Raw genomic sequence first — 27594 nt, 5'->3', positions numbered from 1 at the left:
CAAAAAACCAGCAACGGAAAAGCATATATAGTATTAATCGCAAAAAACAAAGCGGGTGTGGCTTGGGTAAAATGTAAACCTTTTTAAAATGGGGCAATAGCTTTGGCCCTCAAGTGAGGATGAAATCAGCAAAACAACATAAAGTGAATAGTGTCCTGTACTGAGGTTGTGTCACATCTACAGGGTGCCAAACTCCCCACCTTATGCCAGCCTGTCGGAACCACAAGCAATGCAGCAAGATTAGACTAAATCTAGTCAAGAGGTAGCATCGTGTTTATACTACGCACCATGACCAGGTAGGGCTCCAAATACGGAGCGTATTTCACAGGGGCATACGTGGGTTTCACTAGTTGCTCCGAATCCCTCTGCTTTTGTGTGTACGCATAAAAAACAGATTTAGTCCACTTGGTATCTACTCCAGGGATACTTTTCGGATTATGAAATAAACCTGGTCGCCTAAGAGCACAAAACATCAATTTAACGCTGGTCAACCATTTGATCCTATGTAGCCATCCAATTTTAAACAGTCTCTTATAATATACTTATTGAGGGCTCTCCCTCTCAATGCCCTGTTGGATAACCATCTTATCAAGGGACGAAGGGCGAGGACATCAGAAATGTTTCTCACTCCAAGTTCCTCGTGGGCTATGTATGCTGGGATAGACTGGGTAAGTCATTTGGCTTAATATATTTGAATCAAAGTGGACAGTTGCTTATTACCAGCCTGAAACCAAAATCACAAACTGCAGAGATGGACATGGTCAATGAGTGTCTTTTATAGGTAAAGCTGTAGACCAAGATCCTTCATGATCGACGTATACCCCCAAGTGGGGAAATTCAAACTCTCTTCTAACTTCGTGACCAGCAATGGTAGGTTGACAGGATTTTGTGTTTTTCGGGCCTGCCAGCATAATATGACAATTCACCGGGTTTATTGATAAATCCAAGATGGTCATAAATTCTTCAAAATTAGTATTTTACTAAAAAAACACAGGATTTAAGAACGTATTGTCCATCCCCAAAAAAAGTTTAACTCTGTTGCTAGATTTCACAATGCTTACCGGTACCCAGCTAATTTGTTTTTCGTTTTGGTCTAAAGGCAGCATTATCCATCTCGTTAGCCCCGTTAAATCAACTTTTCTGTCTCGCCAACCTCATGTCATAAAACAAATTTAATAAATTAAACATACATGCAGACATACATACTCAGAGGAACTTTGGATCAGCATTCTTCGTTAATTGGTCTGTTCAGCTGTCTATCACATTATAAGTCCACCCACCAGAGCATGCGGTGGATCAACCTATTTCAGCTCGTGCACAGTGAGCTTTGCCATTTTGCCTGATCAAATGTTCGCATTTGTCTAAAAAGAAGTGCCCTTCGGCGCCAGGGCAGGTGGACAGATACTGTGCTGTGCCACCGCTTTTTCTTTCCATTCTTATAATTTTGTTAATTTGTTAGTCATCCTTAAGTGTTTAAAGTATGTCTATAGGTAGGAATATTTCATATGTTCTCTTTGTGCCAATCAGAATCAATTCTCCTGTGATATCTATTAGAACTAAAAATGGGTTCTACACTTGTTCTAAGTACCCCTACCTGCTAAGAAGCACCTGTGATGTTCTGTTACAATTATAAGCAATAGTGTGTTTCTCATTGACATTTTTTTACTGCAAGCATACGTTTAATTAGCATATTTTGCTTTTTTCTTCTTTGGAGAAAGATCTCAGCTTAGGTCAGCGGTTCTTAACCTGGGGTCTGCAGACCCCTAAGTGTCCATGACACCTATTCAGGTGGTGCGCTTGGAAAGTGAAATAATATTAGTGATTTAATAAAGTACATATGTATATACAAACTGTAAAATTGAACATTTAAAAACAAGCCTTGTAAATATGAAGGAATTTGAAATTGAAGGGTAAAAATTAAGATGTTCTCTGTAGTTTGATTCATGGGGGAAGTGCAAGTACAGCAAAACAAAATCACCTATAAAAATATGTCGACCTTAATTGAAGCACTGGAATGCACTGATAATAATGGAGCATGCATCAGAGCAAAAAAGACAATGTGACATGCTAGAGTTCACTTTATTGTTTTGTGTTTAAGAAAGAAAATCGCACTTTGAAAAGTTGCAACCTTCTCATTAAAATTAAGCTTTTTGTATATTTTATTTGCAAATTAAATAAAGTGTTAACTACTTGTGTACATATTTCATATACACTTGTTTCATGTATTTTTGTGTATTGTTTTGAAGTTCAAACTAGAAATTGCTTAGGGTGGCTTCCAGGGCTTCCAGTAGTGATTTAGTGGGGGTCACATAAGTCAAAATGGTTAAGAACCGCTGGCATAGGTTGTGGCCTGTCATTGGTACTTTCTAACATAATTATGTTAACTCAGTTTCTTACTCTGTCTTTGTGCCTGTAAGAACATACAGACCATACCCATAAGTTGTCCTTTATGCTCCTCCCATGTTTGTTTCTCCTCTTTCTTAAACCTACATAGTTCAGAAGCCTTCAGCCATGAACGAGGAGGGCGGGATGGAGCCACGAAATTGATGATTGTGGTAACTGATGGGGAATCCCATGACGGGGAGGACCTCCCGCTGGCACTGGCCGAGTGTGAGGAGCACCATGTTACGCGTTACGCCATCGCAGTAAGTGGAAAGCATTAGACTCCATTTTCTTTAGCAATAATCTCATAAAGCCGTTGCTCCACAGCAATGCCAATAATGGAAGACAATCCCGACTCAGCAGGGCCGGCTTTAGGGCGGTGCGACCAGTGCTGCTGCACCCGGCACTGGCCTGGGGAGGCGCTGTGCTTGAAAAATAACTGATGGGTTAAAAGCACTTCCTGCTGAGTTCCTTGTGTGTCCAGCAGTTTTCATGCAATAATACAAATGTCAAGATGACTCTGGTGATTAATGTTCCTGCTGGGGAAAGATGGAGTTTTGTCTAATGGCTGTTTTGACTCTTCATAAAGTAGCACAGAGGGTTAATGTGCCTTCTGCAAGGAACATGTACCATGCAGATCACAGAACTGAGTGCAAGTGAAATATGAGTAGCGCTACAAAAAAAGTAACTGCTCTACGTGAGGGGCTGTGGAGAGATGAGGGGCAGTATTGGTGGGTGCTAGTGTGAGGAGTAGCGGAGAAGAAGGTCATGGGGGGGGCAAAAAAGACTGTTGCCCCAGGTGCCACCTGCGCTAAAGCCTGCCCTGCTACTCAACGATATTTGAATTCTGGAATCTGTTCCCTTCCACCATTATTATTCCAATTTTTCCTTTTGAAAATCACTCTAAGGGTCATTCGTGACAGGATGTCAGTGTGAACATATGAAGGACAGTGTTACAGGTACAACTGAAACCATGCAAAGAGCACAGAATGGTATTGTTGATGCTGAACCAATTGACTAAAAATGTGACTACCACAACATTTTATACTTGAACATACCAATTTCATAATATTACTAATATTTAGAACTTTGCAAACTTGCTAGTCATATATTGGGTACAACTTTTGTAGTTTCCCATGCGCACCCTTTCTGCCTTAAACCTGTGAGTACAGATTTCCCACAATATGGAGTATAAGCTTTCATAGATTTGGTGACAAGGTAAGCATGTGCTTGTATTTATTTCCCTCCATTTTTTAACTTCATGTAGAAACTTTTACCAAGGATTAAGAGGAATTGGTTCCTATGGTTTATCGTAATACATTAATTAAATCCTCTCAGACACTGTTTGCGATTCCATAATAGGATACTGACTCGTAAAATAGGGGTTGTACATGGAGCAGACTAATTTTGCGGTAGCAAACGGGCCAAATTCCTGTTCACGACCACAAAATATGCTCATACATATGATTAAAATTGCAAACACCGCTGTGCAAAAATGTTCAGTTGAGTATGCTTGTTTCCATACATTACCCCATTACAGCCAGACCTATTCACTTTGCCAACGTAAGGAAACAAATTAGGAATGATAGTCATAAATCTGCATACTGAGAAAACAGAAAGGAGCACCTAGAAAATATAACATGAAGTGATTGCAGTTAATTTAGATTCCTTGAAAGGACATGAAATATGCCACCATGGAATGGTTGGCAGAGAATCACGACCATTATTGAAGGTCCACATCAAACTTCGTGTAAACATCAAATATGTTATGAAAATCCTGTTTTGTAATCTGGGAAGTTTAAAGCAGTGTATTGCCAGCCCTAAAATACATTCAAAAGCACTCCTACAGACCTGTTGACACTAAGCCAAATACCATAAGCAGAGCCAGAGCTCTGCTTAAAGTGAACTCCTGCCTGCTCATTCACTGCAAGATCCCATCTGCAACACACGGCAACCACAGCACAGCCCACTGCCAACAGCATCTACTCACACAAGCAGAATGGCCTCCTGTGGACCTGACCCACAGCCAGGAAGCAGCCGCGGAGAGTAGGAATTAGCGAAGGATCTGACTAAGGGTGGCAGCAAAGTGCCCAAGGAGACCGCCAAATGCTTCCACACCTGTAACAAAATGAATACTTGGAAATGCATGCACAACCAGTAGCTGCTGCTATGGGGCTGTAGTCGTGAAGTGGAGAGGGAAGTTAGAAAAAAAGAAAAAAATTAAAAATCCACTTATTTGCCAGCCGCCACATTTCCTTTGTCTGACACAAGAAACAGGAAGCACAAAGGCTCCCAGGCTCCCCGAGCCAATCACGACGCTGCTGTCACCACCATGACTTTAAACTGTAGGGGTTACGTTCGTTTCGGAGGCCCGGTAGGACGTGCAATATTTTTTCAAAACAGGATTACCTGGCCACCAGTTTTGGAACTGCTAATTACTCATGCAGATTTGGAAATACAACGCATCACGTCATTGCATTTTACTTTCACAGTTGTATTGATTCAACTTGATTTCAAACATCCTTTCATTTTTGTAAAGCATGAAAAGAATACACATTTCATTCATTTATACATTCCTCATGAATAAATGTTAATAAACGCGTCGGCACGCTAATATTTTGCCTGCGAGGGACCCACATTAATTGAAGCTCTAGAGAGGGTGCCACTATATGAAATATACCCCGAGAGCAAATCACTTCCAGAGAAAGTTGTCCCCGCAGTATACCTGTTTGAAGCGCTCAACGAACTGAACAATACTTAATGTCATAGTGCTTACAGGCATTGTTTGAATCACCGACTGGTGTAATTGTATGAATTAATCGTTAGATTTGAATTGATTGTCGTCATGTTTAAGTTTTTGAATTGTCCAGTTTTTTATGTGTTTATTAACATTTATTCATGAGGAATGTATAAATGAATGAAATGTGTATTCTTTTCATGCTTAAAAAAAAAATGAAAGGATGTTTGAAATCCAGTTGAATCAATACAACTGTGAAAGTAAAATGCAATGACGTGATGCGTTGTATTTCCAAATCTGCATGAGTAATTAGTAGTTCCAAAACTGGTGGCCAGGTAATCCTTTTTGAAAAAATGTCACCACCATGACAGCAGCGTCATGATTGGTCTGAGCACTGGCGCTCAGACAAGGATGGGAGCCTGTACATTTTCTCCACCCAGGCTGTGCATTACAGCCAGGTGGAGAACATGCTAAGTGCACATGACTGTTTGACCGGCCCAAGACAGCCAGACAAACCGTCATGCGCATTTCCTTATCTGGAACAGAGACGAGACGGTGCCTGCTTCTCTCCTCCACACTACGGTTGTGCTGAAGTTCCTTTAGACCGGTGGACCCGCCATTCTACTGGTTGCATTCAGAAAAGGGGGTGGTGATGAACAGAGTGCCTGAATTAAGCAGACCACTCTTACCCAGTCCAAAGATCAGGGGTTGATCCATCACCGTTTTTTAGCTCACTGCACCATCCCAGCTCAGAACTTGGCTATATGCAAATTAGTCTGTTCCTGTCCCAGTGCATGATGGGAACAGGGCAAACCAAACTACCAAGCCAATTCTTATACTGGGAAGGAAACAAGCTTCCGGGGACCGGTTTCTGCCATTTCAGGCGTCGTCGGCCCGGCTTGCTTGAATCCTGATGGTGCAATGAGCAAGGGACTCACATCTGAGTATACCCTTCCACGCTTATGGTGGACAAAATGATTCAGAAAAGGGGGTGGTGATGAACAGAGTGCCTGAATTAAGCAGACCACTCTTACCCAGTCCAAAGATCAGGGCTTGATCAATCACCGTTTTTTAGCTCACTGCACCATCCCAGCTCAGAACTTGGCTATATGCAAATTAGTCTGTTCCTGTCCCAGTGCATGATGGGAACAGGGCAAACCAAACTACCAAGCCAATTCTTATACTGGGAAGGAAACAAACTTCCGGGGACAAGTGTCTGCCATTTCAGGCGTCGTCGGCCCGGCTTGCTTGAATCCTGATGGTGCAATGAGCAAGGGACTCACATCTGAGTATACCCTTCCACGCTTATGGTGGACAAAATGATTCAGAAAAGGGGGTGGTGATGAACAGAGTGCCTGAATTAAGCAGACCACTCTTACCCAGTCCAAAGATCAGGGCTTGATCCATCACCGTTTTTTAGCTCACTGCACCATCCCAGCTCAGAACTTGGCTATATGCAAATTAGTCTGTTCCTGTCCCAGTGCATGATGGGAACAGGGCAAACCAAACTACCAAGCCAATTCTTATACTGGGAAGGAAACAAGCTTCCGGGGACCGGTTTCTGCCATTTCAGGCGTCGTCGGCCCGGCTTGCTTGAATCCTGATGGTGCAATGAGCAAGGGACTCACATCTGAGTATACCCTTCCACGCTTATGGTGGACAAAATGATTCAGAAAAGGGGGTGGTGATGAACAGAGTGCCTGAATTAAGCAGACCACTCTTACCCAGTCCAAAGATCAGGGCTTGATCCATCACCGTTTTTTAGCTCACTGCACCATCCCAGCTCAGAACTTGGCTATATGCAAATTAGTCTGTTCCTGTCCCAGTGCATGATGGGAACAGGGCAAACCAAACTACCAAGCCAATTCTTATACTGGGAAGGAAACAAGCTTCCGGGGACCGGTTTCTGCCATTTCAGGCGTCGTCGGCCCGGCTTGCTTGAATCCTGATGGTGCAATGAGCAAGGGACTCACATCTGAGTATACCCTTCCACGCTTATGGTGGACAAAATGATTCAGAAAAGGGGGTGGTGATGAACAGAGTGCCTGAATTAAGCAGACCACTCTTACCCAGTCCAAAGATCAGGGCTTGATCCATCACCGTTTTTTAGCTCACTGCACCATCCCAGCTCAGAACTTGGCTATATGCAAATTAGTCTGTTCCTGTCCCAGTGCATGATGGGAACAGGGCAAACCAAACTACCAAGCCAATTCTTATACTGGGAAGGAAACAAGCTTCCGGGGACCGGTTTCTGCCATTTCAGGCGTCGTCGGCCTGGCTTGCTTGAATCCTGATGGTGCAATGAGCAAGGGACTCACATCTGAGTATACCCTTCCACGCTTATGGTGGACAAAATGATTCAGAAAAGGGGGTGGTGATGAACAGAGTGCCTGAATTAAGCAGACCACTCTTACCCAGTCCAAAGATCAGGGCTTGATCCATCACCGTTTTTTAGCTCACTGCACCATCCCAGCTCAGAACTTGGCTATATGCAAATTAGTCTGTTCCTGTCCCAGTGCATGATGGGAACAGGGCAAACCAAACTACCAAGCTAATTCTTATACTGGGAAGGAAACAAGCTTCCGGGGACCGGTTTCTGCCATTTCAGGCGTCGTCGGCCCGGCTTGCTTGAATCCTGATGGTGCAATGAGCAAGGGACTCACATCTGAGTATACCCTTCCACGCTTATGGTGGACAAAATGATTCAGAAAAGGGGGTGGTGATGAACAGAGTGCCTGAATTAAGCAGACCACTCTTACCCAGTCCAAAGATCAGGGCTTGATCCATCACCGTTTTTTAGCTCACTGCACCATCCCAGCTCAGAACTTGGCTATATGCAAATTAGTCTGTTCCTGTCCCAGTGCATGATGGGAACAGGGCAAACCAAACTACCAAGCCAATTCTTATACTGGGAAGGAAACAAGCTTCCGGGGACCAGTTTCTGCCATTTCAGGCGTCGTCGGCCCGGCTTGCTTGAATCCTGATGGTGCAATGAGCAAGGGACTCACATCTGAGTATACCCTTCCACGCTTATGGTGGACAAAATGATTCAGAAAAGGGGGTGGTGATGAACAGAGTGCCTGAATTAAGCAGACCACTCTTACCCAGTCCAAAGATCAGGGCTTGATCCATCACCGTTTTTTAGCTCACTGCACCATCCCAGCTCAGAACTTGGCTATATGCAAATTAGTCTGTTCCTGTCCCAGTGCATGATGGGAACAGGGCAAACCAAACTACCAAGCCAATTCTTATACTGGGAAGGAAACAAGCTTCCGGGGACCGGTTTCTGCCATTTCAGGCGTCGTCGGCCCGGCTTGCTTGAATCCTGATGGTGCAATGAGCAAAGGACTCACATCTGAGTATACCCTTCCACGCTTATGGTGGACAAAATGATTCAGAAAAGGGGGTGGTGATGAACAGAGTGCCTGAATTAAGCAGACCACTCTTACCCAGTCCAAAGATCAGGGCTTGATCCATCACCGTTTTTTAGCTCACTGCACCATCCCAGCTCAGAACTTGGCTATATGCAAATTAGTCTGTTCCTGTCCCAGTGCATGATGGGAACAGGGCAAACCAAACTACCAAGCCAATTCTTATACTGGGAAGGAAACAAGCTTCCGGGGACCGGTTTCTGCCATTTCAGGCGTCATCGGCCTGGCTTGCTTGAATCCTGATGGTGCAATGAGCAAGGGACTCACATCTGAGTATACCCTTCCACGCTTATGGTGGACAAAATGATTCAGAAAAGGGGGTGGTGATGAACAGAGTGCCTGAATTAAGCAGACCACTCTTACCCAGTCCAAAGATCAGGGCTTGATCCATCACCGTTTTTTAGCTCACTGCACCATCCCAGCTCAGAACTTGGCTATATGCAAATTAGTCTGTTCCTGTCCCAGTGCATGATGGGAATAGGGCAAACCAAACTACCAAGCTAATTCTTATACTGGGAAGGAAACAAGCTTCCGGGGACCGGTTTCTGCCATTTCAGGCGTCGTCGGCCCGGCTTGCTTGAATCCTGATGGTGCAATGAGCAAGGGACTCACATCTGAGTATACCCTTCCACGCTTATGGTGGACAAAATGATTCAGAAAAGGGGGTGGTGATGAACAGAGTGCCTGAATTAAGCAGACCACTCTTACCCAGTCCAAAGATCAGGGCTTGATCCGTCACCGTTTTTTAGCTCACTGCACCATCCCAGCTCAGAACTTGGCTATATGCAAATTAGTCTGTTCCTGTCCCAGTGCATGATGGGAACAGGGCAAACCAAACTACCAAGCCAATTCTTATACTGGGAAGGAAACAAGCTTCCGGGGACCAGTTTCTGCCATTTCAGGCGTCGTCGGCCCGGCTTGCTTGAATCCTGATGGTGCAATGAGCAAGGGACTCACATCTGAGTATACCCTTCCACGCTTATGGTGGACAAAATGATTCAGAAAAGGGGGTGGTGATGAACAGAGTGCCTGAATTAAGCAGACCACTCTTACCCAGTCCAAAGATCAGGACTTGATCCATCACCGTTTTTTAGCTCACTGCACCATCCCAGCTCAGAACTTGGCTATATGCAAATTAGTCTGTTCCTGTCCCAGTGCATGATGGGAACAGGGCAAACCAAACTACCAAGCCAATTCTTATACTGGGAAGGAAACAAGTTTCCGGGGACCGGTTTCTGCCATTTCAGGCGTCGTCAGCCCGGCTTGCTTGAATCCTGATGGTGCAATGAGCAAGGGACTCACATCTGAGTATACCCTTCCACGCTTATGGTGGACAAAATGATTCAGAAAAGGGGGTGGTGATGAACGGAGTGCCTGAATTAAGCAGACCACTCTTACCCAGTCCAAAGATCAGGGCTTGATCCATCACCGTTTTTTAGCTCACTGCACCATCCCAGCTCAGAACTTGGCTATATGCAAATTAGTCTGTTCCTGTCCCAGTGCATGATGGGAACAGGGCAAACCAAACTACCAAGCCAATTCTTATACTGGGAAGGAAACAAGCTTCCGGGGACCGGTTTCTGCCATTTCAGGCGTCGTCGGCCCGGCTTGCTTGAATCCTGATGGTGCAATGAGCAAGGGACTCACATCTGAGTATACCCTTCCACGCTTATGGTGGACAAAATGATTCAGAAAAGGGGGTGGTGATGAACAGAGTGCCTGAATTAAGCAGACCACTCTTACCCAGTCCAAAGATCAGGGCTTGATCCATCACCGTTTTTTAGCTCACTGCACCATCCCAGCTCAGAACTTGGCTATATGCAAATTAGTCTGTTCCTGTCCCAGTGCATGATGGGAACAGGGCAAACCAAACTACCAAGCCAATTCTTATACTGGGAAGGAAACAAGCTTCCGGGGACCGGTTTCTGCCATTTCAGGCGTCGTCGGCCCGGCTTGCTTGAATCCTGATGGTGCAATGAGCAAGGGACTCACATCTGAGTATACCCTTCCACGCTTATGGTGGACAAAATGATTCAGAAAAGGGGGTGGTGATGAACAGAGTGCCTGAATTAAGCAGACCACTCTTACCCAGTCCAAAGATCAGGGCTTGATCCATCACCGTTTTTTAGCTCACTGCGCCATCCCAGCTCAGAACTTGGCTATATGCAAATTAGTCTGTTCCTGTCCCAGTGCATGATGGGAACAGGGCAAACCAAACTACCAAGCCAATTCTTATACTGGGAAGGAAACAAGCTTCCGGGGACCGGTTTCTGCCATTTCAGGCGTCGTCGGCCCGGCTTGCTTGAATCCTGATGGTGCAATGAGCAAGGGACTCACATCTGAGTATACCCTTCCACGCTTATGGTGGACAAAATGATTCAGAAAAGGGGGTGGTGATGAACAGAGTGCCTGAATTAAGCAGACCACTCTTACCCAGTCCAAAGATCAGGGCTTGATTCCTCTACTTTGCTGCTGTGCTAAACGCTGGATTTATTGTACATCTGAACTCTTCCTTGCTTTCAGGAACACTGCTCGCGGAAACCGCTGCACGGGTCCCGCTTCGTGTGAGGCGGACTCTGAAGGACTTTATCTGAACATCGCCGAGGGAGCTTGCTTTTGCAGGGCTGCGAGCGCGTTGCTGGTGCAGGACTACCAGTCCCAGGAGCGCCAGCAACCACCCCCAATTGTTACCAGCTGGGACGCTCTCCCTGCAGGCTCCTCCCTCGCTACACCGAGTGGTAAAAACCCCCGTTTCAGGCTCACTTGTGGATTCCTCTACTTTGCTGCTGTGCTAAACGCTGGATTTATTGTACATCTGAACTCTTCCTTGCTTTCAGGAACACTGCTTGCGGAACCCGCTGCGCGGGTCCCGCTTCGTGTGAGGCGGACTCTGAAGGACTTTATCTGAACATCGCCGAGGGAGCTTGCTTTTGCAGGGCTGCGAGCGCGTTGCTAGCGCAGGACTACCAGTCCCAGGAGCGCCAGCAACCACCCCCAATTGTTACCAGCTGGGACGCTCTCCCTGCAGGCTCCTCCCTCTACAGCCTATTTAGTTTATTTGCAGTTAAAGAGTCCCGCAGCGCGGCAGCGCGAGGGAGGGCGCCGGGAGAAGCCCGGGACAAGGGCGGGACCGACTGTGACCGACAGAGACCGATAGAGGCTGGGCTGGGCCACTCCCCTTTAGCCTCTCATTTCTTGAGATTGATAGAGTATTTGGTATTCTCTGTTCACTACTGGACTATATTGTGCTTTTCCTTTATTCTTAGTTATTCTTTTCTTTTTACATCTTGTTATTAATTGTTCATTTGTAAGGTTTTATTGTTTACTGCCCTTTCAAACAAGATGACTACTAAGAAATTGAGATCTGGAAGAGTAGTAGTCGGTAGAGCTTGCTCCAAAACTAAATCCAACCCTTTGCGAAATAGAAATGGGCCAGCCCTACAGGTAAAAAGTACATGCCAATTATACTCCTTATGGGATAAGGGTAAAGATAAAGTAGATCGAGAAGGGGCCCCCACTGAAAATATTAATACTAGCATTATAGAACAGGTGAGAGACTCCTCTGTCACTAAAAGAGACAGTACTTTATCAGGTATTATTGCCCTATCCCATTCTGAAGACATATCTTATAAGAACCAAGAAGAAGATCTTTCTCTTCATTCGGAAGTTCAAAAATTGTCAACAAATGTTGTAGATCGAGGTAATTCCTCTGTTTTTCCTGTTGTAGCAGTAGTACATAGTTCTTCCCCTTTTTTTAAGGATGATCAAAAAATGTATACTGGTCCCTCTACCTCGTCACATATTCCCCCAGAGGACTATACTCTTCCTGATATAAACTTTGAGTCCCAGAAAGGCCCAATTAAAGCCCAAAACTCTATTACTCAACAGAATATTGCAGCTACTCCTGTGCTACATCTTTTTAGCAGTACACCTTCAAAAAATTCTGAGTTCTCCACCCCTGAAATGAACTTATTCCCTAGCCCCACTCATACCCAAAATAAAGACTGCCAAAAATGTTACACACGAGAAGATAACGTAATATCTAACTCTTTAACCTCTTTAGAGCGGCTTATTTCATCAATTTTACAGCTTTTGGAAAAATTAGTTAATGGGTCAGATAACGTATTCGATACAGTAACCTTGATTTTAAAGGCTCTATTGAATCACAATACAGGATTGGAAGATGTCATTTATTCAAAAATAATTACTCCTCCTAAAAATTTAAGTAAGGAAGGAAACAAGGAAATAAAGGACAAAACACTTTTTGATGTACCTTTTATGTCTGAGCCCCTGGCTAAAACTAATACTGATCCTGTAATCCTTACTAAAATTTTTACCTGCAGGAATGAGAATCCAATTAATAATAATTGCGCTGCCTCTATTAGCCAGGAGATCAAGGTATTTCCACCAATGGAGGATAACGAGTCTAATTCTTTACCTCCTATTTTTCCTATTTTTATCTCCCAAACAAATAAAGAAACACAAAATCTTCCAGTTCTTGCAGATAAAGTTTCTCCGTTAAAAGAGAAAAAATCTGAAATAATAGTATCAAAAAAACAACGTTGTAAAAAAAGAAAACCAAATCGCAGATTTTACAAAAAAAAGGCAAAGGAGAATTACTTTTGATAATGATAAAGATCTTTCTTTGAATATTTCCAACCCTGTGGATGCGGACTTTAATTCATCCCATGAGCATGTGGAAAGTCCAAAGGTGATTCCCACAGTAATACAACTAGAACTACTATCTCATACAAACCAACAATATTCTGAGGATCAGATCAAATTAGCTAATGATCAAAATTTAATCTCAGTCCTTGATCCTAATCCAAAAGCAACTCTTAATCCCCTGGCTACTCCATTTTCAGAATTAGTTGCATCTGAAATCACATCTAAGACAGTGTCTAAAATTAGAGAAAATGTAGATACACTATTCCTCGATTTCATACCCATTTTTGACCCGGATCTTATTTTAAATAGATCTGCTTTAGTTAATTGCTTTCATGAAATAGAAAGCTTAAAACTAATTCAATCGGCAGATATAGATGTTGTAACATTAATAAATTCGGAAAATGGAAAGATAGCACGTGTAAAATTTTACTCCAAATTGGTAATAAATCATATCTTACAATGGGCAGAAGAATTTCAAATAAGAGGAATCGATGTCGATCCTTTTATTCCGGTTAAAATAGAAAGCCAAAGATGCCCAAAAATTTTAATCTGTCAGGGCAAAAAATCATATCCCTCAGGCAGTCTCCCTGTAACGACTGAAGAGTTAAAAATACGTGTATCAAATAATAAGCGACAGGTGATAGTAAATAATCCGCTTCCTATAAAACAAACTAGGGTAAATGATGCCAATTTGGAGTGGAGTTGGCTGCCTGCCATACTGTCAGATAAATCCGGTTTTACATCTAGATTAAATTCGGATTTTTAACGATAACCTAAAAATAATATCATGGAACATTGCTGGATTAACCCAGAGTGCTGAAAAGTTGTTATTTTTACACTCTTTAGAGGCAGACATTATCTGCTTACAGGAAACCTGGGTGGTAGGGAACCTTCCGGCTGTAAAAGATTATTATGTGTTGGAGAGTAATGCTACTCCCTCTACAAGAGGCCGTGCGAAAGAAGGGCTAGCTTGTCTTTTGTCAAACAAAGTCAATTGGAATTATACCCATTTCTCAGACTCGAATAAATTATTTGAGGCAATAACCCTAATAAATTTTGCTAACGAAGGTTCCAATAAATCAATCGTAATAATAAACGCCTATTTACCTCCTGATTCAAATTATAATCATGGAATTAAGAAGATCTGTTCCTTTATATTAAATCTACAGGAATCTACTGTCCCCCCCTATATTTTATTACTGGGTGACTTAAATGGTAAAATATCTAATAGTGCCTTAGAGTTATTTAGAGATAGAGTAAAAGAGGAAACGTTCCAGATACCTAAAGCTATATTCCCAAAGAATATTAAAACAAATAAAAGAGGGAAACTGATTTTGGAGAGTTTAGCTGAGGCCGATTGTATAATAGTCAATGGAAGGTTTCCCTCTGATAGTCCTGCTCACCTTACACATAAATCAGGGAACGGCCGTTCGATTCTGGATTATGTGATAGTTGACAGTACCTTTTTTGGCTCTCTGAAGGATTTATCTGTATTTGTTACTGATCTTAGTGATCATAATGTTTTATCCGTAAACTTGAATGTAACATCTCCTCAAAGGGATTCATGGAACATTGGGGATGACTTATTGAATCTCAACACTAAAAAGGGGAAATGTTATTGGAATTCAGGGTCCATTAGAAACTTGACCAATATATTAGAATATACCGCAAAGAACTTAATCTTGTGGGAAGGAAGAGAGCTACTTTGCTTTGTGTCCCTTTTACAAATTTTAAAATCCAAAGCTCAAAAGCCCTTATCAGCCAAGATGACTCCTAAAATCCCCTCTGAGGTACGTTACCTAAATATAGAAATAAATAAACTGGTTAGAGCCCAATATCTCTCCTTTATTCCTGAACGTAGACAAAGAATTTCCCTTTTGAGAAGGAGAAAAAGGATAAAGGCTAGATTAAAACGTGAGAAAGAAGATGCTCTTTGGATCAAACTCCGTGAAGCATCAAAGAGTGGGCAGTCAAAGACCTTTTGGTCATTAATTGGGGAGGGATGTGGGGTAAGAAGCAGACCCTCTCTGATATCTATAAATGAGCAGACTTGGGTTGATTTTATCCAATGTCTTTACAGCAGTAATGGTGAGAAGTTTGATTTTGCTAAATTACAGGAAGATTTATCTCCATATGATCCTCCTTCTGAATTGGAAATCGTTGGTGCAATTAAAGCTTTGCGCTCTTCTGTTGCATTAGGCCCAGATGAAATTCCGATTTCAGTATTAAAATCGCATAGTATCCTATGGGGAAAAATCTTATATCCAATTTTTAAAGTTTGCTATACCAATGGCATTGTTCCATATTCCTGGAAAGGGAGTTTGTTAATCCCTCTCTATAAAAAAGGGGCTAGAGATTTACCCCAAAATTACAGACAAATAGCCCTCTTAGATGCCATAGGCAAGGTTTTTACTAAATGTTTATTGAATTCTTTGAATGATTGGGTGTCTATGTCTGCAATACTTCCACTAGAGCAGACTGGCTTTAGGAAACAGCATGGTACTTTGGATAATCTTACTGCTCTTCAAATCTTGGTAGAAAAATATGTTACTGTCCGTAAAGGAGGTGTCTATGGGGCTTTCATTGACTTCTCTACGGCCTTTGATAAGGTAGACAGAGCTTTGTTGTGGAGTAAGTTAATTAATTTAGGGATGCCCTCCAGCTTATTAAAACTAGTTATTGCACTACACACAGATACCTGTGCAGAGTATTAATGGGTGGTGAGAGAGGTCTATCTAAGGTTATACCCACAAACAATGGACTTAAACAGGGCTGCCTACTGGCTCCACTATTATTTTCTTTATATATTGCTGACCTCCCCAAGGCTCTATCATCATCTAGCAATGGTATTGCACCAGTTTTGGGGAGATCTCCAATTACGTGCTTAATGTACGCAAATGACATCTTAATTTTGGACCTCACCCCAAAAGGCTTGAATTGTCGATTACAAGCTTTGTTCTCCTACGCTGAGGCTCATTTTCTAAAAATAAACATTTCAAAAAGCAAAATAATGTGCTTTCAGGGAAAGAGAAAGTCCAAATACGAAAATTACTATTGGTCCGTTGGGGGAGAAAGACTAGAAGTAGTCAAATCCTATCCCTTTCTTGGGAAGATAGTCATGAATAACCTAAACGAAAAAACCCATACTGAGACCAATAGTAGGAAAGCTCTGGCTCAAGGGAAGAGTCTCATCTCTCTTTACAAAGCGACAGGTAAAAGGCATTTTTCCATACTGCTCGAGGTTTTCCGAGCAAAAATCCCGGCATCCCTAATCTACGGATTAGAAATAGTGGATATGGCATGCTGGAATTTTTTGGATTCTACCGAAGGAAAAATACTACGTAACTTAGCTTCTGTAAATACAGCAAATTCTACGTCTTCGTTAAGACAAGAATTTGGACTGCGCAGCTCTCGGGCCCAGGCAGCTGCGAGTGTGGTGCGTTGGGTTTTTAATATAGCTGGAGGAATGCCTGGCACACTGAGGTATCAAATAAAAAATGAGCTGCTGGGTTCCTTCAATGCTTATTCTTCAATTGTAAGGAATTTCAGACAGGCGATTACTTTATTACAGCTAGATGAACAAAGCCTCTTTGCATTATCTACCGCCCAATTAAAATCACTTTTAAAGACTGCGTCTTGGGAGCTGAGTTTCAGAATAGATAGTAGGACAAATAAAGCAAAAAGAGGAATGTTATCTATCGGTAATTTCTGTGAATTAAAAAAACCTCAGCCATATTTATGTTGGAATCTCCCACATGGAGTTAGGCGATTTATCCTTTTGCTAAGACATAACTTACTCTCTCTGAACTGTCTTTTGTCAAAATGGTATGGTGGTTCAGATATTTGTGATCTGTGTAATTTCAATTCCCAGGATTTGTACCATGTTGTTTTCGTTTGTCCAGCACTTATGGCATATAGGCGCAAATGGTTAAAACCTATGTGCCTTCAATTGGGCATTTTTACTGCTTTTGATTTTATTGCAGCAATGCTGAATCCCCCAAACGAAATGTTTTGTTCTAAACTGTTTTATTTCTTTAAATATTTCTTAACATTATATTGACATTTTTCATTCATTTTAAAGAAATTTTGCTGTTTCTTGTTAAATTGTTATGTGGATCTCAATTGAGTTCCGTTATCATAAATAAATAAATATAAAAAAAAAAAAAGATTCAGAAAAGGGGGTGGTGATGAACAGAGTGCCCCTTTTTGAAATTATTTTAGCCACCATGAGTGTGGAAGGGTATGCTCAGACATGAGTCCCTTGCTCACTGCACCATCAGGATTCAAGCAAGCCGGGCCGAAGACGGCTGTAATGCCAGAAACCGGTCCCCGGAAGCTTGTTTCCTTTCCAGTGAAGAATTGGCTTGGTAGTTTGGTCTGCCCTGTTCCCATGATGCACTGGGCCAGGGACAGACTAATTTGCATATAGCCAGGTTCTGAACTGGGATGGTGCAGTGAGCTAAAAACGGTGATGGATCAAGCCCTGATCTGTTGACTGGGTAGGAGTGTTCTGATTAACTCAGATACTCTGTCCATCACCACCCCCTTATTGAAATTATTTTAGCCACCATGAGTGTGGAAGGGTATGCTCAGACATGAGTCCCTTGCTCACTGCACCATCAGGATTCAAGCAAGCCGGGCCGAAGACGGCTGTAATGCCAGAAACCGGTCCCCGGAAGCTTGTTTCCTTTCCAGTGAAGAATTGGCTTGGTAGTTTGGTCTGCCCTGTTCCCATGATGCACTGGGCCAGGGACAGACTAATTTGCATATAGCCAGGTTCTGAACTGGGATGGTGCAGTGAGCTAAAAAAACGGTGATGGATCAAGCCCTGATCTGTTGACTGGGTAGGAGTGTTCTGATTAACTCAGATACTCTGTCCATCACCACCCCCTTTTTGAAATTATTTTAGCCACCATGAGTGTGGAAGGGTATGCTCAGACATGAGTCCCTTGCTCACTGTACCATCAGGATTCAAGCAAGCCAGGCCGAAGACGGCTGTAATGCCAGAAACCGGTCCCCGGAAGCTTGTTTCCTTTCCAGTGAAGAATTGGCTTGGTAGTTTGGTCTGCCCTGTTCCCATGATGCACTGGGCCAGGGACAGACTAATTTGCATATAGCCAGGTTCTGAACTGGGATGGTGCAGTGAGCTAAAAAACGGTGATGGATCAAGCCGTGATCTGTTGACTGGGTAGGAGTGTTCTGATTAACTCAGATACTCTGTCCATCACCACCCCCTTTTTGAAATTATTTTAGCCACCATGAGTGTGGAAGGGTATGCTCAGACATGAGTCCCTTGCTTACTGCACCATCAGGATTCAAGCAAGCCGGGCCGAAGACGGCTGTAATGCCAGAAACCGGTCCCCGGAAGCTTGTTTCCTTTCCAGTGAAGAATTGGCTTGGTAGTTTGGTCTGCCCTGTTCCCATGATGCACTGGGCCAGGGACAGACTAATTTGCATATAGCCAGGTTCTGAACTGGGATGGTGCAGTGAGCTAAAAAACGGTGATGGATCAAGCCCTGATCTGTTGACTGGGTAGGAGTGTTCTGATTAACTCAGATACTCTGTCCATCACCACCCCTTTTTTGAAATTATTTTAGCCACCATGAGTGTGGAAGGGTATGCTCAGACATGAGTCCCTTGCTCACTGCACCATCAGGATTCAAGCAAGCCGGGCCGAAGATGGCTGTAATGCCAGAAACCGGTCCCCGGAAGCTTGTTTCCTTTCCAGTGAAGAATTGGCTTGGTAGTTTGGTCTGCCCTGTTCCCATGATGCACTGGGCCAGGGACAGACTAATTTGCATATAGCCAGGTTCTGAACTGGGATGGTGCAGTGAGCTAAAAAACGGTGATGGATCAAGCCCTGATCTGTTGACTGGGTAGGAGTGTTCTGATTAACTCAGATACTCTGTCCATCACCACCCCTTTTTGAAATTATTCTACTGGTTGCAGGCATTCCATTCTAGGTTTTTCCTCCACCCTGGAACTTCCCCTTTCAATACATAGAGGTTTTTCTTGATTGTTAAGATTCTTTGAGATGTGACCCACAGACAGTCAGAATTTTATTCACGATTTCACCATTTCGGAGCTTACCCACCAGCTTTTGGATCCTATCACTCTTTCTTTAATCAGACCGGAATTATCACCGGTGGAGCGATTCTTCTACGACATCCACGTTTCCTGCAAAGCCCTGAAGAAGTCACGGGATATCTCTCACTGTGATGAAACACGAGTTGGCTGGTAGTCCTTTGTCCCTTTTCCATTGAGATTAAAACTATAAACATTGACCCTTTGAGTGGACATTTAATAACAACTCTTCGAATGCTCAAAAAATCAACAAACATTGTTTTAACTGTATAAACGTGTGCCCAGGACTTGGCTTTTCACACTTAGAAAGCCCCCCCCCCTGCTCTGTGTGCAGCAGAGCCAGTTTGGAAAAATAAAATGATAATAATATGGTGTATTATCATTTTATTTTTCCTGCGGGCGATGCTCCTCCACCTTAGCGGAGCAGAGCTACCGCTGTGCAGAACCTGGAAAGCAGAGCACCTTTTTGAAGAAACGCACTAACTGTGTTCTGATGCCAAAGACATGCACGAGATAAAACTGCAAAAAATAACCACTAAGCCTCCTCTAAGAATAGGGTGCACATCCACACATCTGATTTGCCGGACACCATAGTCACTTGGGGAGTACACTAGAACCCCATGGTTTAGTGATGTTCACGCAGAGAAACACAGAACGCAGGGGAGTAAAAGTGAGATTTTCAATTAACAATCCAGAGATGAATGGTAAATTAACACACACATTTGGGATGACACACATTCACCAAGGTCTGTACATCCATAGAATTGCACAGTCGCTCCTCTAGACATCATACCACGGAACAAGATGGCACAGGTAGAATCTGAGGGATCTGTGGCCCCTTTTACCCCTAGAACAGCATACCCACAAAACAAGTGGGTGTGTATCTTCTGCCTCAAACATCACTTCCATGTGCTTGGAAGGTGAGGACATCTCACTAGATGACAAAGAACCTCTGACTTGCACCATGGGGCACTGCAGGCAAAAAGAACCGCTTTGGTGTGTTTACAGCTGAGAAAGTCTATATTCATTCGCCTTATTACAAACACGGTGCACAAGCTACATAATTAACCACAAGGCTTTTTAAGATATTTCAATCGTAGGATGTTAGGGCTTGCCTAACTGGTGCTTGTTCGCCTTCGGGAGCTGGTGAGGGGCTTAGTTCGCGATCCATGCTCAAAATGTTTCCTTCTTTTGACCTAGCACGAGTAGGTGGCATCTAGTCCTTTTAAAGTTTGAGTAACTTTTGATACGGTTGCTAACCCTGATTGCCTTACACTTCCTTCCTTTTACACAGGTATAATTGTTCTGCAACAGACAGTATAGTTGCTTCTATAACAAGAATTGGCAAAACCAATGGATCTTGCATATGTGAGAGCTATTGACTTTGCCAGTATTGTACAGCAACATGCCTGCTGTTATGCATGGCTAAAATCTAGTAGTGTGGCATAGAAGAGAGTGGAGTGGTGCAAAGTGGAGTGGTGTAAAGTGGATTGGGGTGGAGTTGAATAGATTGCATAGATTGGAGTGATATAGAGTCAAGTGGTGTAGAGTTGTGTAGACTGCAGTGGCATAGAGTAGAGTGACTAGATTGGAGTGGCGTACCATAGAGGGGTGTTGAGTGGAGTGGCATAGAATGGGGTGGCTTTCAGTGCTGTAGAGTGGCACAGTGGGAAGTGGAGTGCCGTAGACTGGTGTAGGGTGACATAGATTAGACTGGTATAGAGTGGAGTGGCATAGAGTAGAATGGGGTAGAGTGAGGTAGAATAGAGTAGGTGGAATGGAGTGGAATGCCATAGAGTGGAGGGAAGTGGCATTGTGTAGAATGGAGGGCTATGGAGTGGAATAGAGTGGCATAGGAGAGAGTGGGGTAGATAGAAGTGAAGTAGCATGGCATAGGGTGGAGTGGAGTGAAATGGCGTACAGTAGCATAGAGAGGAGTGGCATATAGAGTGACATTGTGTTGTGTGGAATGGTGTAGGTTAGAGTGCAGTGGAATGGGGTGGCATAAAGTAGAGTGGCGTAGAGTGGAATTGAATGGAATGGCATAGAGTGGAGTGGAGTGGCGTAGAGTTGAGTAGAGTGGCATAGAGTGGAGTGGCATGGAGTTCAAGTGGAGTGATGTAGAGTAAGCACTTTAGTGCTCCACATGAGGGTAAATTGTGCTACACAAGTGCTACAATACAGTACAACGTGTGACAGGTATTGGCCTGATGCAAGTGATACAGACCAAGTAACCAAAGGTGGATGGAAGGCAATGTCAGTAGTGAAAGAATGTTTACCAAGTTATAAGGTAATGTATGCTTTCATTTATTTTAAACGACTGTTGTCACAATAGCTTTGTTGCAGCTGTCACGAAATTCATATCTGCCTTTAGGTTCAAAAGTGGCAGCACTTATTTGGGTGAGCCTAGTATGCCTCAGAAGATATGCCACTTCTGATCTTCGTTGCAAAGGGTATATTTTCCAAGAAGTTGTTGGTTTGCATATTTTTTGTTGATTTAATGTTTTATTCCATCTACAAAGTGTGAACGGTGATACTCTGTAGTGATTCTGAGTGCGCTCACTATGCAGTGTGTGGTTTTTTTTTTGGGGGGGGAGTATTTGTTTCTGTCGGGCTAGATTGAGAGCTCTGGCATAAAAGTCTTAATCTGCTCATAGGAGAAAAAAGCTCTCACCATGTGCAACATGACAAACGTAATTGTGATTTTCATTGCCCTCCTTGGTTTCTGGTGTTTCAAAGCTCCCTGTGCAACTTTACCCTTTTTAGGTCGAGCCTAGAGCAGCGTGCATGCGCTGTTTGCGAGACTTTTAGTAATGGGCTTCAGAAACCTCACCCTACACTTGTGCGTGTGCTTTTGTTTTTCTCCCAGGCTATTGGGCTTTGCGTGCGTCTTTCTGAGAAAGACAGCACGCAATTTGGCAAAGGCGGGTGCATGTCCCGCCTGTGCTCCGCCCACAGCCTATTGCTTGTGGTTACCCGCACAGACCACATCTGTTTTCAATTATCGTGCCCAGACACGGGCACGATAATTGAAAACAGATCGCTCGCTGTGGGGCGCGCGCACACCACTCTAGTGCTTGTTTTTTCTAGTTTTGGTGGCCGCGCTCACTGCAGCTGCCCACACACCCCGGGACCGCTTCTAGGCTACAGCAGACCAAATTAGCGCCGACCGCAGCTCGCATTACGCACGCTAAGCCTATTATGCACAAACATGTAAGATGCACAATTGCAGGCAGATGGAAACAAATGTGCTCTAACTGGATTTTATGTAATCCCTTCTACCGTCTGCGACTCGGTGATATGAAAAACGCCTGACGCACTTTGGGGCTCCCGGATACTAGCTGCCTTGTTTTCCTGTCTTTTTTATCTTTCCAGCATTTCTCTTAATAGCTATAGCTCTATCACACTGTTGTTTCCCTCGTATTTCTCCCCATCTCACCCTGTCACGTTCTTGTTTATCTCTGCTTCACCTTCTCTCCCTCTCTCTCATTGTCTCTCCCTGTTATTTTCAACCCTGATCACTCTTAGTTCTCTGTCACTTTCTCTACCTCTCCTCAACCCTTTCTTCTTGTCTCAGTTTCTTTTTCTGTACCATTTCTAATTTTTTCCATTACCTCTTCTTTATCCACTTCTCTCTTTGAATATCTTGGATTTTCTCTTCCCTCTCTCTCACTGTCACCCCCCTCCCATCTCTCTCATCTTGCTCTGGTTGCCTCTCCCTTTGAACTTTAGTTTCTAGCTCGAGGGAAATCTTAAAGTTATTGGGTGGCGGAGATGTGTGATTGACATTTTACTAAAGATGGTCCAATTATACACAATTATGACTCAAAAGTCATTGTTAGATTTCTGCAGCACGTCATGCCAGGAGGATTGCTTCGAGGCGGTGTGGTTCTGAAAAATCTGGATTCATATAATAGTACTGGACTCGAGAATAAAAACTTCGTCGAAATAGGACGAATTTGGTATCAAAAGACCGAGAATGACGAGTACATCAAGTACATGTATTTTCGGCGTATTCGAGTGACGATTTCACCTCGAAATCGTCATTTACATTCTAAAACCCTTAGCTACATGTTGCCCTTTTCATAGGCCTTAATCCAGTTGAATTTGATTCCACAAGGACACATACTCCTTAATCGACTTCTCCCTGACCCCAGTACAAGTTAGAACCATTGCCCCAGGCCGAACTCGTTAGGTCAGTTCCCTCCCAGTGGCCGAGCAAGATAGCATCTAGGCTCAACCAGCCATAAAACCGTTTCAGCGCGCACACCTGCCATATCTCGCTCACATCTTTCTCCACTCCTTTTCTTCACTTACTTTATGATGGGGAGGTGACCGTTTTTATTAGGGGTCCAGCGATATCTGATGAAATGTTGGGCCTTGCCGGATGATTTGTTATGGGCAGCACGACGTGAAATATGTACATGTCATCATGACTGCTTTTCTTTTGTAATCAGTAACTATAAATGAAATACCACGAATCCTAGGAATGTTTTGCCCAAGGCTGAAAATTACGTATAAGAAGAGAAGCCTGACTTCGTGAAAGTGTGCAGTCTCCTGAGAATATACTCGTATTATACTTCTAGGACCCTGTTACCTTGGTTGCAGCCAATAAACTAATCTTTGACTTCACCTAGAAGACTCCGAGTTTCTGTAGGTCTGACTCAGGAGAACCCGAGGTCTCTGGGTGTTGATCCCCTGGCACCGCTGGGTTACCGGTTCTGTGCCGGTTCTTAAAAACCCAGTACCTCAGTTGGCGCCCAGCGTTTGGGGCGATTCCAGTGGTACCAGTCAGCCTGAAGATCGTGAGGAGCTTCGTGTGGAAATTCCGGAGGAGGGCCCACCACCTCATCGACCCCTGCATGTCGACGTGGTCCGAAGGTCTTTGCTGCGAGGTTCCCCGCTTCCCGACGGCTACAAGGACTGCTGCCCTGGCTATCGTCCTGATGTTGGACCCTTGAAATTTTCGGTAGAGCGAAACGCTGAGACGAGTCTTCTGGTGACGCCATCGATATTTTCAGTTAAGTATAAGTGGAGCGTCTCCCAGTCCTTAGTTGGACTTACTTTGTGGTATCTTGGAGATACAAAAGGTTTTTATTGGTTCTTGCAAGCACCATAACCGAAGGACTCGTGTATTCACGAGAAATATCGTAATCGATAAATCCTTTGAAGTTTTGGAACTAGACTAGAGAGCGAGGATGCCTAGTCTTAGACTCGGGAATTGGTTTTGTCTTGGTAGTAATAATAGGGACTCCCGATTGGAGGACTCATGTCCGGTTCCTCCAGTTGGAACTCCAACTTACGAACTATACGTTAAACATGGGGTAGGCCCCATCGTTTACAACGAGGTATGGATTAAATACACTAGGAAAGATGGTGTTTTAAAATGGCCCCAATATGGTAGCTTCGATTCTGAAATCTTAGACAACCTTGAAGTTAAACTCTTCAAAAAGAAAGCCCGGCCGGCGATGTTTGACTCTTTCCGCTTATGGCGCAAAGAAGCCAAGCAAAAAGAAATTAAATTAGCTAAGAAAAATAAGAGAGAAGGGGGACTTTCAGTAATGCAAGCTGCCGTGCAGTTTAAAGATAATGAGGAAGAGCAGATAAGTGAGCAGTTGCACAGGCAACATAAAATGGCAATAGATAAATGTTATCCAGTTTTGCCGTCTTTTCAGCAAGGGACAGGAAAAGAGCGTGAAAAAGACCCATTAATGTCGCAATTATTAACTTCACCACCCCCCTATGCACAGAATGCCACAGCACCCCCGCAACCTTTAGTTGCACAAGCTGCGCCTCCGGCTCTTCCACAGCACCCACCAGCTGCTCTTCAGCTGGCTCCTACTTCTTCGGTGCAGCCTCCTCCAGGCCCACCGACCACTTCTGTTTCATCTGTGTTTTCTACGATTTTGCCTACTGTACTTTCTACATCTCCTAATGCCCCCTCTATGATTTTGCCTAGTACCACATCTATTATTCCTGATACCTCTTCTGCCATCTCTACCCCCGCCTTACCTCACCCCGTTTGTTCATCTGTTTGTCCTTCAGTTTCACCTTCCATTCGGCAGAAAATGGCCAGCACTGTTACTAATCTTCTTTTACCTCTTTTCGGGTCGCCCGCTACGACCCCCTAACATAGGAAGAAGACAGTTGCGAAGTCAACTGCCTGATTATCAAGAGAGAGATTCCCTGAATAGTTTAGCTCGGAAATGGGTCATGGACACTGCAAAATATGATGTACAGTCTGTCATGGAAGTCTTCCACCAATGGGAAGCAGCGACACAGAGATATGTGTTCGAACAGATGTGCGTCTTTCTTGGCGAAGATTTAGAAGACAATGATCAAGAATGCATCCCACAAGAGATGTGTTGTGTACGATTTAAATTTGGAGAGGGTATGATTGTAGGTCCCGATGTGGAAAAAGCAGTTGAAATGCTATTATCATATCGAAGTAAGGGAAGCAGTTCTGGGTCACCATCGGAATCTAGTGCATCTAGTAGGAAAAAGGCACGACAATACCCTATGAGAGAGGTTCCCCCACAGTGGAGGGAGGGTGACGCGACAGCTGTCCCACCTGTCCTGCCACACTTTCACCGTGTATGGGTACATGTCCCATGGAAGCGAGCTGAAGTTTTAGCACTCAAACAAACATTACCAGATCCGCGTAAAAATCCTGCAGGGTACTATAAAGAATTGTCGCAAACTGCTGGGTCATGTATAATGAATTTGGCCGATATCGATATGTTGTTCGGGAACGTTGTTCCACAGCCTTTATGGGGAAAAATTTGTCATGTAGATCATGACCAGGAATTAGGTGACACGTGGGCTAATATTACTGCTGCAGATGCACGACAAGTTGGTGGTGCCAAGCCTGAGCCTCTGATAGCGGAACTACCTGGTAGAATAGTAGATTACATGAAAACGATAATGCCTGCAATACGCGTAAATTGGGATAAGTTATCTGCATGCAAGCAAAAGAAAGAAGAAACTGTTTCAGATTTCTTCACCAGATTTGAAGAAACATTCATTGACCACAGCGGTCAAGATATGACCACAGAAGGTGGTCAGAGACTGTTTGTCGATAAATTTGTGCACAATCTGCTTCCAGATTTGTGTAGGAAATTAAAAGATTCGGAAAGTTCTTGGGCAGTCTCATCTTCAGCCCAGATATTAGCTACCGCACAGTACTACGAGAATAGAGACCAAGATGAGAAAGATAAAGTAGAAAAGAAAACTAGAGAACTCAAAACGAAGGTTTTGCTACAGCAAGCCTATCCGCCACGTGGTGGTGGTAATCAAAATAATAATGGTCAGAATCACTACCAGAACACTTTTCAGCAGCCTCAACAATATCAGAGAAACTTGCAAAGATTCGATCACAATCAAAACCGCGTAGGTCCCAACCAGTGTTTATATTGCAAACAAGAGGGTCATTACAAATATAACTGTCCTGCCCTACCACAACGTGCAAATGGAATTTCTAGCGTAAGAGGTCGTGGCAGTCAGCAAGCGCCTAGAGGTAGAGGGCGTGGAAACGCCCCTCAGGACGCACGTCCCCTTCCACCACAAAACTCTATGAACAGGTTTGACCAGCAAAATAACGTATCTGACAGGACAGCTCAATACTACGTTGATGAGTATTACACAGAAGATGAGCAGTGGGAGAATAATGATTGCTAGGACAGCCTTAGACAAGGAGAGGGAGTCGTTTCAGTTCCAGTAGATCAGAGTGGACCTTACGTTGAGGTGATTACATCGGGTGTGTCAGAACCTTTTCTGTTGGATACTGGTGCTACAAAGAGTTCTATTATGCACTCCAAACTCCCTGGCGCACCTTTGTCTGGCGAAATGAACGTTTCCGTAGGTTTTTCTGGCGCCCCGGTTAGAAATCCGATTTCTGACCCTTTATCTCTTTCTGTTGGTCCTTGTGAATTCGAAGCACCCCTTATTTTGACAACAGGTTGTGGTGAAAATTTGCTAGGATTGGATTTGCTAAAAAGATTGTATGCGACTTTGTACTGTTCTCCCTCAGGAGTACAACTTACTTTAGGTCAGAAAGTGGTTTCTCCCATGTATTTGTCGAGAAATGCACTTCCAGCAGAATTGGCACTTCTCCCAGATATTCTTTGGGCTACTGGTCCGAATGATGTAGGTCTTTTAGAAATTCCACCATATGTTGTAACATTGAAGTCGAATGTCAAAATGCCACGAATTCCCCAATACAGAATATCCAATGAGGGCGAAAAAGCTTTGCTAGCGATTGTTTACGAATTGATTGAAAAAGACGTAATTGAA

At 43.6% G+C, this 27594-nt stretch overlaps 1 protein-coding gene across 1 annotated transcript in view; it reads left to right on the top strand.

Annotated features, from left to right (window-relative positions):
* The window catches only part of ITGA10 (integrin subunit alpha 10), a 456216-nt gene that overhangs the window by 224657 nt on the left and 203965 nt on the right, over nucleotides 1-27594 (top strand). Inside the window, exon 8 of the mRNA XM_078670796.1 lies at nucleotides 2495-2645. Coding sequence (XP_078526922.1) covers nucleotides 2495-2645 — 151 coding nt within the window. The remainder of the gene's footprint in view (nucleotides 1-2494; nucleotides 2646-27594) is intronic.

This window comes from Lissotriton helveticus, chromosome 12 (genome assembly GCF_964261635.1).
Source record: "Lissotriton helveticus chromosome 12, aLisHel1.1, whole genome shotgun sequence".
NCBI lineage: Eukaryota > Metazoa > Chordata > Amphibia > Caudata > Salamandridae > Lissotriton > Lissotriton helveticus.
Note: the sequence above shows the minus strand (reverse complement) of the source record. Positions and strands in the feature narration are given on the sequence as shown.